Raw genomic sequence first — 12,669 nt, 5'->3', positions numbered from 1 at the left:
AATTGCCCTCTTCACCACCTCCATCATTGCTTTCTCCCCACCACCCCATTATTGCCCATTCCACCACCTCCATCATTGCCTCCTCCCCACCACCCCATCATTGTCTTTTCCACTGCCACCATCATTGCCTTCTCCCCACCACCCTATCATTACCCATTCCACGACCTCCATCATTTCCTCCTCCCCACCACCCCATCATTAAACATTCCAGGACCTCCATCATTTCCTTCTCCCCACCATCCCATTATTGCCCTTTCTACCACCCCCATAATTGCTTTCTCCCCCACCACCCGTATCACTGCCCTCTCCGTCAACCCAATCATTGCCTTCTGCCCCATCACCCCCATAATTGCCCACTCCGTCAACCCAATCATTGCCCTCTCCATCAACCCAATCATTGCCTTCTGCCTCATCACCCCCATCATTGCCCTCTCCTCCACCCAGGGCTGCCACTAGGAATTTCAGGGCCCCATGCTGTCAAAATCTTCGGGCCCCTTGAGACTCCCCTAAGGCTTCACCCCAGCTCTGCCTCCACACCTCGAACCTTCCACAGTCTCATTGCCCACTCTTGGAAAAACTCCACTTCTGCACCACGTCCTCACCAGTCACACATTAACAGTTCCCATCAAACACCAGATTACATACATAGCCTGCAGCTTTTGTTTTGGCAAAGTCAGGAGTGGAACAATCAGAGGAGAAGTATAATAGAAACACGTCACCACTTCCGCATTTATCGTTGCTCCTGGTTTTGGCTTACAAATACTAATGTATAATACTGACCACATACTGAACGTATGAACGTGGCCTTAGGATAGGTGATTACTTGTTTTCACAGGAGGGGTAAAACCTCCAAGTATTTCGACTGTATTGGAAATCAATAATCTTCCCCTTATTGATATCAGTGAGAACAAGTGACCTCAATACACAACACAGTCCCCTATACCAAGACAAATAATACCAAATAAAAGCAACAAATACCGCCACACCGTGACCAGACCACAAATTACCACCACATAGTGACCGAATAATATCACATACAGGGGACACATACCGCCACACCATGACTAAACCACATGTTACCACCATATAATGACCGAATATCACATACAGGAGACAAACACTGCCACACCGTGACCAGATCACATTTAACCACCACAGAGTGACCGAATAATATCACATACCAGGGACAAATACTGCCACACTGTGACCAGACCATATTATCTTCATATAGTGACCGAATAATACCACATACAAGGTAGAATTACCACCACACTATGACCACGACACGCCATTACTGATGTAGTGATACCAAAGATGTGTATTTTTTTTGTACTTCCTAACTTAAAGGAGGGTAACTTGAACTTTTTTTCATATTTTTCAAAGCATTTTTCTTTTACTTTTCTCTGTATTGTTAGTCCCGTTAGGGGGCTTGAACCTTCAATAATCCGATTACTTGTGCTATATTTAGCAGTGCCACAGTATTGCTGAATATTGTAAAAATCACAATCTCCAATGAAAGTCAGCTGCAGGCTGGTTTTCACAGGAATTTTTCATGGCAGGCACAGGCTGTCAACAGGCCTCTGGCCATCATGGCAACCCATCAGCTCCCCACCATCATGTCACAAGAGTGCCAATGGATGAATTGATCAACACTCTCCCCTGCCGACATGCTGTAAATGCTGCTGTCACAGATCCACAGCGGTGTTTAACAGGTGAACAGTGGCTGTTAGTGACAGATGATGGCTGAATATCACTGCCATCATTTGTCAGGAAATATGCGGGATCAGCTTGCGAGCCTGCATGAAGGCAGGAAGACAACATATGATGTATGCAGTATGTCATATTTCGTTAAGGGCTTATACAGTCTGGGGAGATTTTTCAAAACTAGTAGTAGGCAAAAATGATGTAGCTGCCTACAGTATATCAATGCATCAGTGTATAACTATATATATGAAGTGCACCCATAGTACATACCTATATAAAATGCATACATATACTGTAGAATATGCCCATGTATAATAAACACCTGTGTCTACTGCATGTGTGACATACTATACGTACATTAATGTATAAGGGTATGGTTCCACGGTCAGGAATCGGCAGCGCTTTGGATGCAGCACATGTCCGCTCGGTCCAAAGCGCTGCCGGCTTTTGTACGAGTTATGATTCCGCATGTGTTCATTGAACACATGCGGAATCACCGCATCCTATACATTGGACTGTGATATTTATCTTGCGGAGACTGAGCGTCTCCGCAAGATAAATAGACATGCTACGGTCTAGAAAGATGCGCCGCATGTCCGTCTCCGCAGGGAAGCTGCGGGTGCCGCTGCATACATAGTGGACATTGGATTCCTTGAAATCTCATGCACTATGCTGTAACATCCGGCTGCTGCGGATTGGATGCTGCGGATGTACACAGAGTCCAATCCGCAGAGTTTACTGACAGTGGAAACATACCCTTATATGTGTCTATGTATTGTACCTGTGTGTTTCATGCAACAGATACAGTATATGTGAAAAAGTCTTCACTGGGGGATGGGCTCAGGGGTCAGTCCCAGCCTGGATCTGATACTGCAGTGATGACTGGAGACCCGTCAGTGATTTAGTGACTGTGTTCCCAAGTTCTTAGCTCTCTGGTCCCTGCTGTGTGTGGATGAAAATCCTGCACTGACCAGAGAACACAAAGCTTCGGGGGTCACAGTCAGTAAATCACTGCTTCTAGTCTCTGACTGCAGCCCCTGCCTCCCCTCTTTACTCTGCAAACAATCCGTCACATTCAGACCGTTCTTTACCTCCTGTTCAGGGGGTGATTGAGGTCCTGCACACAGCTGCAGCTTCCTTCCAGCAATGAGTGTGCAGACGCCGTTCTGCACAGGCTGGAAGTGTGTGCAGGGAGAAGGGGGGTGATCTAACAACAAGCACCAGACAGGAGGAGCAGCTGTGAAGAAGACAGGAGATGTCTCACCTCTGCGCACGGATCCTATCCTGCAGCTGCACGCCGGCAGCTTCCGGTCTCGCCCAGCCGCAGCGCGGAATGATGATGGCATTCAGCCGCTGCTGTCTGTGTGAGAAAGGAAGCAGGATGGATTCATTCCCTGCAGATCCGCTGCCATTTTCTGTTGCAGGCAGCGGAGCTGCAGGGATTGCTCCCTGCCTGCCGAACATGAGGGCAATCTGGCCAGGGGGACCCCGGAGCCTCAGGGCTGGATAGACTGGCCAGATTGCCCTCTATATTAGCCGCCCTGCAGGGGCCCCCCAGAGCCTCCGGGCCCCGGTGCAGCCGCACAGGTTGAACCGGCGGTATGTCCGCCCATGATGGGGCAAATGTTTCTATAGAGCATCTTATGGGGCCATTATTAACCTTTGTGCAGCATTATATGGGGCGTATTTTGTATGGAGCATCTTATGGGGCCCATCATAAACTTTGTGGAGCATTATATGGGGCTCCAGATTCAATATGGATAGTCAAAAACACTTAACCTACTGATGTCTCAATTAATTTTACTTTTATTGGTATCTATTTTTATTTTTGACATTTACCGGTAGCTGCTGCATTTTCCACCCTAGGCTTATACTCGAGTCAATAAGTTTTCCCAGTTTTTTGTGGCAAAATTAGGGGGGTCGGCTTATACTCGAGTATATACGGTAATATAAAATAAGACAAATATGTTTTTCTCTGTGGGATTGGATCAATCACTATTTTAGTCCTTTTCAACTGCTTCCCAACATGCGATTTTCCGTGTTTTGTACTTTGGTTTATTCGTTCCACTCTTCCAAGGGCCATAACTTTTTAATTTTCCTGTCAAAATAGCCATATGAAGGCTTCATTTGTTTTTGTTTGTTTTTTTGTTTTTTAGGACGAGTTGTATTTCTTAATGGACACCATACATTTTAACATGAGGGACAAAATTGCAAAAAAAGGGCAATTTTACAATTGTTTTTACAATAAAATGACTTGACAGCATGATTCTCAAAGTTAGTACAATATATAATTTATTGTCGACAGTTGGATGGCTTTTATGCTATTTTTAATCAAAAACAGTATTACTAAGAACTCTGCTTTTTAGATGAACTTTTGCTTTTTACTTATTTACAGCAGGGTTTTTCCTCATTTCGTTTTTTGCAGGTTTTGTAGGCTTTGGGGCCAATGTGAACATGCGTTTATGTGCTGCATGTATATCAACTTAAATCAAGCTCAATATTTGTGTTTTTTCTTTGTATTTAAAAAATGTAGTTTGTGTTGCCATATTCTGAGACCCATAAAATTTTACATTTTATGTCAATAGGGCCTTGGTTTTTTTTGCGCCCTGAGCTAATGTTTATATTAATACCATTTATGGGTAGCTACTGTTTTGTTTTCTCCTTACTGTACCATTTGCGGTGCTGCAGCATTCAACCATGTAGCTAAAATTTTAGAATTGCAGCTTTTTGATGTCCTCCATACTGCTCCACAGCATGAGGAATACATGGTTTCCCAAAAAAAACAGTTTTGTTCACTAGGACACACGTACATCACAAGTACACACGTACATCACAAGTACCATACTGCCCCAAACACTGACATGGTATTCTCTCTAGCCATGAAGAGGTGGTGACTCCTAGATAAGCGCAGGGCACAGAGATGGTAATGTTAGCGTCACCGTGCATGGTCAGAGAAAAAGCAGAAACCAACATTCTGGCTGTGATTGCAGAGTTTGCTGTGTGATAACTGGTTCCAGGTAGTTGGCTTAGGACCCGCGACCACATTAAATCTTGAGTGTCACCACAAAGCTTTAACTTTTTCATACAACACAAGTATTTTAAAAATAGTAGAGCAAGTCTACCTTCCCGAAGAAGCCATCGTAAAACCATGTCACCCTTAACAATACATTGGTCACAAATAAGATGACAACAATTAATGTAACTGACAATGTAACACCCTTAATATTATTAATACTGGGACAGATATTAGTTTTTATATCCAGAGTGGTACATGTTCAACACATGTTATTATCATCTGAAAAAAAAAATTAAAATGGAGTTCAAAGTTGTAAGTTTTGAACTTCATTGTCTAATTGAAGTCTGTAAAGGAAAGAGCCGCTGACAAGGTTAATCCAGGCGGTAAATCTAAAAAACTTCCATGAACCTGAAGAAGGGGTATGTTCTACTCTGAAATGCACTACAAGGATTTGGAAGCTTATTAGACTTACTGCCTGGATTAACCTTTCTCAGCGGCAGCGCACGGGATCCACCTCTTGGTCTGCTTGGCAACAATACATAAAGAGTGATGTATAATCCAATTATGGCTACTGCTCTAAAAACTGTACTCACACCAAATGGAGAGAGGGCATAACAAGTAAAGGAGAGAGGAATGCAATGGATCCATGGCGCTGCCACTGACAAAGATTAATCTAGGCAGTAAGTATAAATAAGTTCCATGAACCTGAAGGACTAGACTATACTTTGAAACACCTCTACAATAAATGAGAAGTTTTTTACACTTACCGCCTAGATTAACCTTTGCCAGCGGCAGTGCCTGGGATCCTCCTTGACGTATGTCCTCTCTCCATTTGTTGTGAGTACAGTCGCCTGAAACATGTATAATTAGTGGATCAAGAATCACAATTTAAAAACAATAAGCTGTATATAGATGTTTAATTATTAGGTTTTTTTTCTGCAGGTAAAATTAAAGGCGATACCTTGATTGATCTCAGTGTTGGTCCCATGGTTTGTCATTTATTAGCAGCCTGTGATTATTTCAAAAACATCATAGTGCTGAGGAGCAGAGACAGATGCATCACTGAGCTGAAAAAATGGGCGGACTCACAAACAGGACTGCTTGATTGGGGTCATGTTGCAAAACGTTATGTAGACCCAGAAGGAAAAAGGTGAAGTATTTGTGCAAACATTGGTGGAATCTCACCGTCATTGTCATTGTTGCTATTATACAAGGGACATGAAGGAAATCTAGATCTATCAAATGCTTAGACAATACTTTTTTCCCACATCAATTGTGTATTTGTGTAATATTAGTCTGTTCAAAATCAATTTTCAGAAGTTAGAAAAAAAACTTTATCTACTCCCATCAAAAAAATTTTAATTCATGAGTGCAATAATTTAATAATTGGTGTTGGTTGGCAAATTAGGGCTCTGTTTTCATTGCATTTGGTTTATGTATTGGAGACCTAAAACCAGAGTATTCCCCAATGTATACATCCAACATATACCTTTATCAAATACAACTGGCCAAACAGTGGCATAGGTTGCCCATTGACCACAGTGTCTAAAGCTTTTTTAGGTGGCCCAATGTATATGAAAGTGAAGCTTGCTTTGCTTTCTTATACAATGAAAGAAAGGTATCCCCGGATGCTCTTTTGTCCTTAGTCAGGTAAATTGGGCTCTATGGCTACATTAGGCATACAGCCCTATAGGAGTTTTCCCAGTGTAAATGATGAAACTGATCACTAGAAGAAGGTATAAGTGTATTGTCTGTTCTTAAAACCTAAGATGTGAGTTTCGGTTTGATTCAAGTCTTTTCTCTTCTACTGGAAGCCAAACATCTAGTGGACACCACTGAGATCAAACCTGGGTAGCTGTTTATGGAGTAGGCTCAGGAGCTGAGTCCTCTACACATGGTGGATTCTGGCAGTTACACATCTGCCACTAGCAGCAGCAATCGGAGCTACACTAACCTCTTATTACTGCGGTTAATCCTTGGAAGCTCTAACAGTAATATTTAAAGTAAGTAGTCCACAGGGATCACTGATCCATGCTCCCATAGGCGCCTGCGATGGGATCATGGGTCAGTGTGTTATAGTAGTTGAGGACCTGCTGAAGACGCCATTGCTACAGTTTTGGTACTCCAACCACAAGATGAGTTCATAGGGGTCTGTGGTTTAAGTAGGTTCTAGCCCTCTAAGGAAACTGGAATAAAATGTTAAAAAAAATTATAAAAATATAAAAGTACATAAAAATTCAAATCCCTTTTCAGCCTTTAAATTTAAAAAAGTATAAATATATATTAAAAAAAAGACTTTCTGTCGCTGTTAATAAAAGTCCTATATTAAAAATAAAACATTAAAGATAAAAGCTGAAAAAGGAAAAAAAATGAAATTTCAGAAGTACTGTGTTTTTCAGTTAAGATAAAAATATTTTAAAAACATAAGTTTGAATAATGCCTTTTCTAAATAAAAACAAATTTCAAAATAAAAAAACGAAGTATATTTGGTATAGCCACATCTATAAAACTGCATTTTTTAAAATGCATTAAAGTAAAATAATAATTCAGAAAGTTTAAAAGTTAAAAAACTATTTAACCCAGACTGGAAGCTACGTTCAGAAAAAATAATTATTAACCGCTATCAAAGCATTGCATCTTCCCCAATATTGTACCAATAAACGCGTCACTTTCCATGAAAAACAGTAAGTTTTTACTCACTTTACAAGTCTTAGAAAATGACAAACGCATTTGTCTTACTGTAGCTTGTTTTCCTATTTCTTTCAGTGAAAATTTTCTGAAGAAAGAAGAAAAAGTGAGATCAGCAGCTCAACATGTTATGAAAATTGATCTTGAGAAAGAAAACATAATAGAACCGAAGGTCTTGCCTCAAGCAGATGCTATCATCAGTGCTGGGCTCCTGGATATGATCAGCAAAGAAGAAGAACAGTACATGAAATATGTCAAGAGGTTCGCAAGGTTGCTGAGACTTGGAGGAGACCTTGTGATAATTGGGGATTTAAAAGCAACACAATTCACAGTTGGGAAAGACAAGTTCCATGCTATGAATTATAATGAGGATTTGGTCAAGAAAGCTCTAGTTGGAGGAGGTTTTGTTGTTGACCATTCTGAGGTTAAGGAAAGAACAGCTGTGAGTAACCTTAGTGACTATAAGGGTGTCGTATTCATGGTAGCTCACAAAGAGAGAGAGGTCTAAGTAGAAACATATCTCTCTTGTCTTGTCTGTCTTCATTTCTAGGGTTTCTTGGTAAGCGTTAAACAGGGCTTCATCTATGATCGATCATATTTACCTATAGGTTTTAGAGCAAATCAAATGAAATGACTATTCTCAAGTTGTCTCTTGAGTATCTCAGAGCCAGGGGCGTAACTACAACAGGTGCAGGGGTTGCAATTGCACCCGAGCCCTGGAGCCTAAGGGGCCCTAAAAGTCCCTTTGGCCTATAGAAAAAGACTATTGCTATTAAACATTTAAAATATTTCGGGGCACTATTGGAGCTTTCGCATCGGGGCCCATGAGTTTCAAGTTACACCACTGCTCAGAGCTATGCTGGCTTTTTACTTCCTAGTTGCTTGGGGGGTGGATACTCCTCCTTGAGAGACAGTTCTGTCCTGCTACAACACATTAATGGTCTCACTGTTTATTCTGAGTCTACACTGTTATCACTGTATATACATAGAGCAGAGCCTTTGAACAAGCACAAGAGAAGAGAACTGCTCTGGAAAATGCCAATGGTGGGGGTTGAGGGATAGTGATAATACAGGATTGATGAGCGCATTTTGCTCAGGAGCATAGAAGGAGAGGAATAGCAAATACTGCTGTATAAAAACATGGCTAAAGAGAGTTGACAGATTTTAAAATTTAACTCATTTCCTGCACTTACAACATCAGTATGTTCACACTCAGTCTGGCTCTGGTATCCATACTCCTTGAAAACTAGCTTTTACAAGTATCACCACCTGTCATGGTGGCATTAGGATCTGTGCAATCTGCAGATCCACACACTGTTCCTTCTTACTCAATTTATAGCTATAAATAGAGCAGGTTGACTTGGGCATCAACTCTAAGTGCTAAAATCACGGGAAAGTAATGGGAAAATGGAGATAAGGAATCTGGGCCCCTGAACTGCCCCTCATGCAACGGGGAGCCCTGTCTTTCCTTAACTTGGGGGTACCCTTGAAGGTAGGGAGGCCCAAGTCACCAACCTGTCCCTATCTCCTGTTAAGCTCCTGTTAAGCCCTGAGCTAAACCCCCACCCCAGGAGATGAACAACATAAACTGCACCACAAAGCAAATACACAGGATGACACAATATGAGAGTGATGGGAATTCAATACCAAAAGGGGAATGCACAAACAACAAAGGGACAAGGTAACAAAACTTAGCACTTACCTTATGCACACCGCTGCTTAACTCTACACAACAGATAGCACAGCAACAGGACTCCAAACACCAGACTTGGCTGACACCAGGGAGCTGCTCCTGCTAGGATGGTCTCTAGAAAGGACCTGTATCACCAACAGTCAGCTGATGCATCAGGTGAAGTTTTAAATCGTGGGAGTGGTCACCAGCAACATCAGCTGACCAAGAAGCACTGCAGTAACACCAGCTTGCCAGCAGGGGAAAACTGCATTTAACCCCACTGGCCTGAAAGAAAAAATGTTTTAATGCGAGTGTAACCAGAGCTGCCACAAATCCAAAAAAGGATTGTGACAGTTACATCTCCTAGGCAGGTTAGCGAAAGTTAAACTTTTGCAGAGCTAAGCTTGTGAATCCCTAAAGTCAAATGCTTTGGGATAGTCATATCTGCTCTCCTTCTATTTAAGCTGGCTTGGCTATGCAGATAATGCCAGCTATAGTTTGTCTATACTGGTCTGGAGAGGTGAACACTTCCTGAATAACTGATGATTATTCCAAAGTTGTTGCGAGCGGTGTTAGGTGAAACCTTTCCTTTTTCCTTAGTTTCTTTTTGTTATTTTGTTGCCGTACAGGCTGTTCACTTTTATACCTTAGTGTTTTTCCCTGTGAAAGTGCTGTGTGACTGTGGGTCAGTTTTGCACTTGATGTCATGTTTATGCTTTCCCCTTGCACTTAGCAGGCTAGTGCTACTTAGGAGCATAGTAAGGAACAAGTCCCAGGTGTCCCCACCATCCATGGTAATCCTGGAGACAGGGATAGATAGTGACCCCTAGACTAAACAGTATAAGAGCACATTTGCAATTTCTCTGTCACACCGTGACATTTACTGACAAATTTCACCAATAACTCATTTTGTAGTTCTTTTCTCTCCTTACTGACTTTGAGAGCCACATTCAGCTTTGAAAAATGGTTGTGAGCCACAATAAGCACTGAGGGTCTCGAGCCACACCCAGCTTCTGCTCCCATCACAGTGGTGACACCCAGAGCCCCAATTACTAGTATATTGACAGTCAAAACTTTTCCACAGAAATCATAATGAGGTAATATATTAAAATCCAGAGGTTCCCAACTTGCTCACCTTTAACAAGCACTTACACCACACTTTCCTTTCCAGCTTTAAGAACTTCCTCTGACTGGCATCATCCGACGATATCCAACCTACCAAACTTAAGTTACCTCTGAACTCTGAACCCACATATAATATTGCCTTGATCTAGCTTCTTCATCAATGATATCATGGGCCTTCACATTTTGGGATCAGTTACTTTAGCACTATTCTTTTTTTTTTTCTGTTTAATTTCTATGAATAATCGAATAAAGTTAAGCAAATCACATTCACCTGTTTGTGTCCTTTAATAGGGTGAGAGTTTTATTTCTTCAATACATTTTGCAAACCTTGATTTATCATGTGACCTCTTAGCTTATTGTATCAAATGTCCTCTCTGTTAGAGTTGAGCGACTTTTGCTTTTTTAGGATCGAGTCGGGTTTCGTGAAATCCGACTTTATCAAAAGTCGGGTCGGGTGAAATCTGCCGATTATTGCGAAAAGTCGGGGACCGACTGAAACACGAAACCCAATGCAAGTCAATGTGGAATCAAAGTCGGCAGAGAGTGGAGGACAGGAAAACACCTACAGTGCCCATTTTAATGTCAAAAACATCAATTCTTATTACTGAAGCTTGTCAATCTTAATTTACTTTATAATAATAGGCATTGAAAACTGGGGGTCATTTGGCTAAAGTTGTGGGGGGGTAGGGCTGGCTCAAGATTTTCGTGGGCCCAGGAAACACGGAATACGTCACGGCGGTGGAGCAGGGAGAGGTAAGTATTTCAACTTTGGAAGTGCTGTGATCCTGAGCAAGCAGTGGGGGCCCACTTGTTGGCATTGGCACTGGCACAGGGCCCCTCATAGTACGGCGGTGTGTTTGACGGCGGGTGGCGCCTCCCGCCGGCAGAGACACTTTTGTGTACTACGAGGGGCCCTGTGCCAGTGACATCACCAATGAGTATGCCCCCCCACCCGATGAAGGAACCTGCACTTTCATCTGCACCTTCCTCTTTGTCCCCATGTAAGGTGGTATAGTATGCGGGAAGGGAAACCTGACTTTCAGCAGGGTCAGATTCTGGCTGTGTAGAGTGCAAGGGGAATGTAGTGGTCTGGGTCAATGTACCAGCAGACTCATCTAGCAGTGGCTGGGCAATGGGCAGGATGAGGAGGAAACACAGATATAGGCCCACATAATAAAGTGGGCTAAATGCAGTTAAAAATTGGTAACAGGACAAACCAGGCGGCATTGCTTTGTTCAGCGGAGGACAGTTGTAAGGAGTGGCTGACACAGTGAGTAGGCCCAAAAATGTAAGTAGGCTAAAAGCTGTTCAAAATTGGTAACAGGACTAAATTGCCGGCGCTGCTTTGTTCAGCGGAGGACAATTGTAAGGAGTGGCTGACACAGTGAGTAGGCCCTAATAATAAAGTAGGCTAAATGTCTGCCAAAATTTTTTCATAAATAACCAGGTGGCATAGCTAGGTACAGGGGTGGGCTCCTCTGCTGAGTAGCAGACAGTGATAGTAGTAGGCGCAAAGTATTAACTGGTCTAAATGGAGGCCAGGGCACCTGTATATTTTAACTATCATTTCAACAAATTTGTATTGGCAGTGCCATTGAAGTATTTAACAGCACAGACTACACAGTGGTGGAGCAGGGAGAGGTAAGTATTGCAAGAGGTAGAGCACTGTTCGACCTGGGGGGGAACACTCTTTCGTGGGCGGCGGTACTGGCACGGGGCCCCTCATATTACGATGGTGTGTCTGACGTTGGTTGTGCACCACCACCGTCAGAGACACTTCATTGTACTATGAGGGACCCTTGCCAGTGCCGTCGCCCAAGAGTGGGCCCACCCACCTGTCCAGGCAAACGGCACTCGCACGGGTGCTTGCACCAGGTGGTGACCACAGCCCTGTGGGGGGAGTCAGCCCATTTAGAGATGTATAAAAATGACCTATGGGGGACATTCAGCAGCTGCAAATGGAGGAATTGGAGAAGTCAGTAAGAGGAGGCCAAAAGCAAGACATTTTTTATGCAAGCTACGTGACAGCAGGGGAAGGTGAGGCCAAATAATTTGAAATCCATGATTGGTTCATTTTACACTGTGTTCCAAATTATTATGCAAATAATATTTCCTCATATTTTCTCTAAATTACCTATCTGAATTGCAGTCATGGTTATTTTCCAGTCATCTACTATTCTAGTATAATTGCAATGTTTTGGAACAAACTGCCTATGAAAACAGTATCTTTTTTAAAAAAAATAAAACACTCAAAATGCATGTTCCAAATTATTATGCACAGCAGAGTTTTCAACCTTTTTTATTTTATTTTGAACAAAAAAATGGTCAATTGTGAAGTTATAAGCATTATCAGCTTATTACAAAATGAAATCAAACGGTTTTCAAGTGAAAACTTTATTCTAGGTGATGCTACATTTGCACATAGGACCCCTTGTTCGAAAGAAGCTTCTGAACTCTCTCGTCC

The 12,669-nt window shown here is 42.3% G+C and overlaps 1 protein-coding gene across 1 annotated transcript in view; it reads left to right on the top strand.

The window, feature by feature from the left end:
* The window catches only part of LOC143764277 (nicotinamide N-methyltransferase-like), a 44,480-nt gene extending 34,007 nt beyond the window's left edge, over positions 1-10,473 (top strand). Inside the window, exons 3-4 of the mRNA XM_077249709.1 lie at positions 5,663-5,870; positions 7,487-10,473. Of these exons, the coding sequence (XP_077105824.1) occupies positions 5,663-5,870; positions 7,487-7,916 (638 nt within the window). The 3' untranslated portion in view covers positions 7,917-10,473. The remainder of the gene's footprint in view (positions 1-5,662; positions 5,871-7,486) is intronic.
* Positions 10,474-12,669: the final 2,196 nt, after the last annotated feature.

The sequence above is a fragment of the Ranitomeya variabilis genome, chromosome 4, assembly GCF_051348905.1.
Source record: "Ranitomeya variabilis isolate aRanVar5 chromosome 4, aRanVar5.hap1, whole genome shotgun sequence".
Lineage (NCBI taxonomy): Eukaryota > Metazoa > Chordata > Amphibia > Anura > Dendrobatidae > Ranitomeya > Ranitomeya variabilis.
This window is presented reverse-complemented; position numbering and strand designations above follow the sequence as displayed.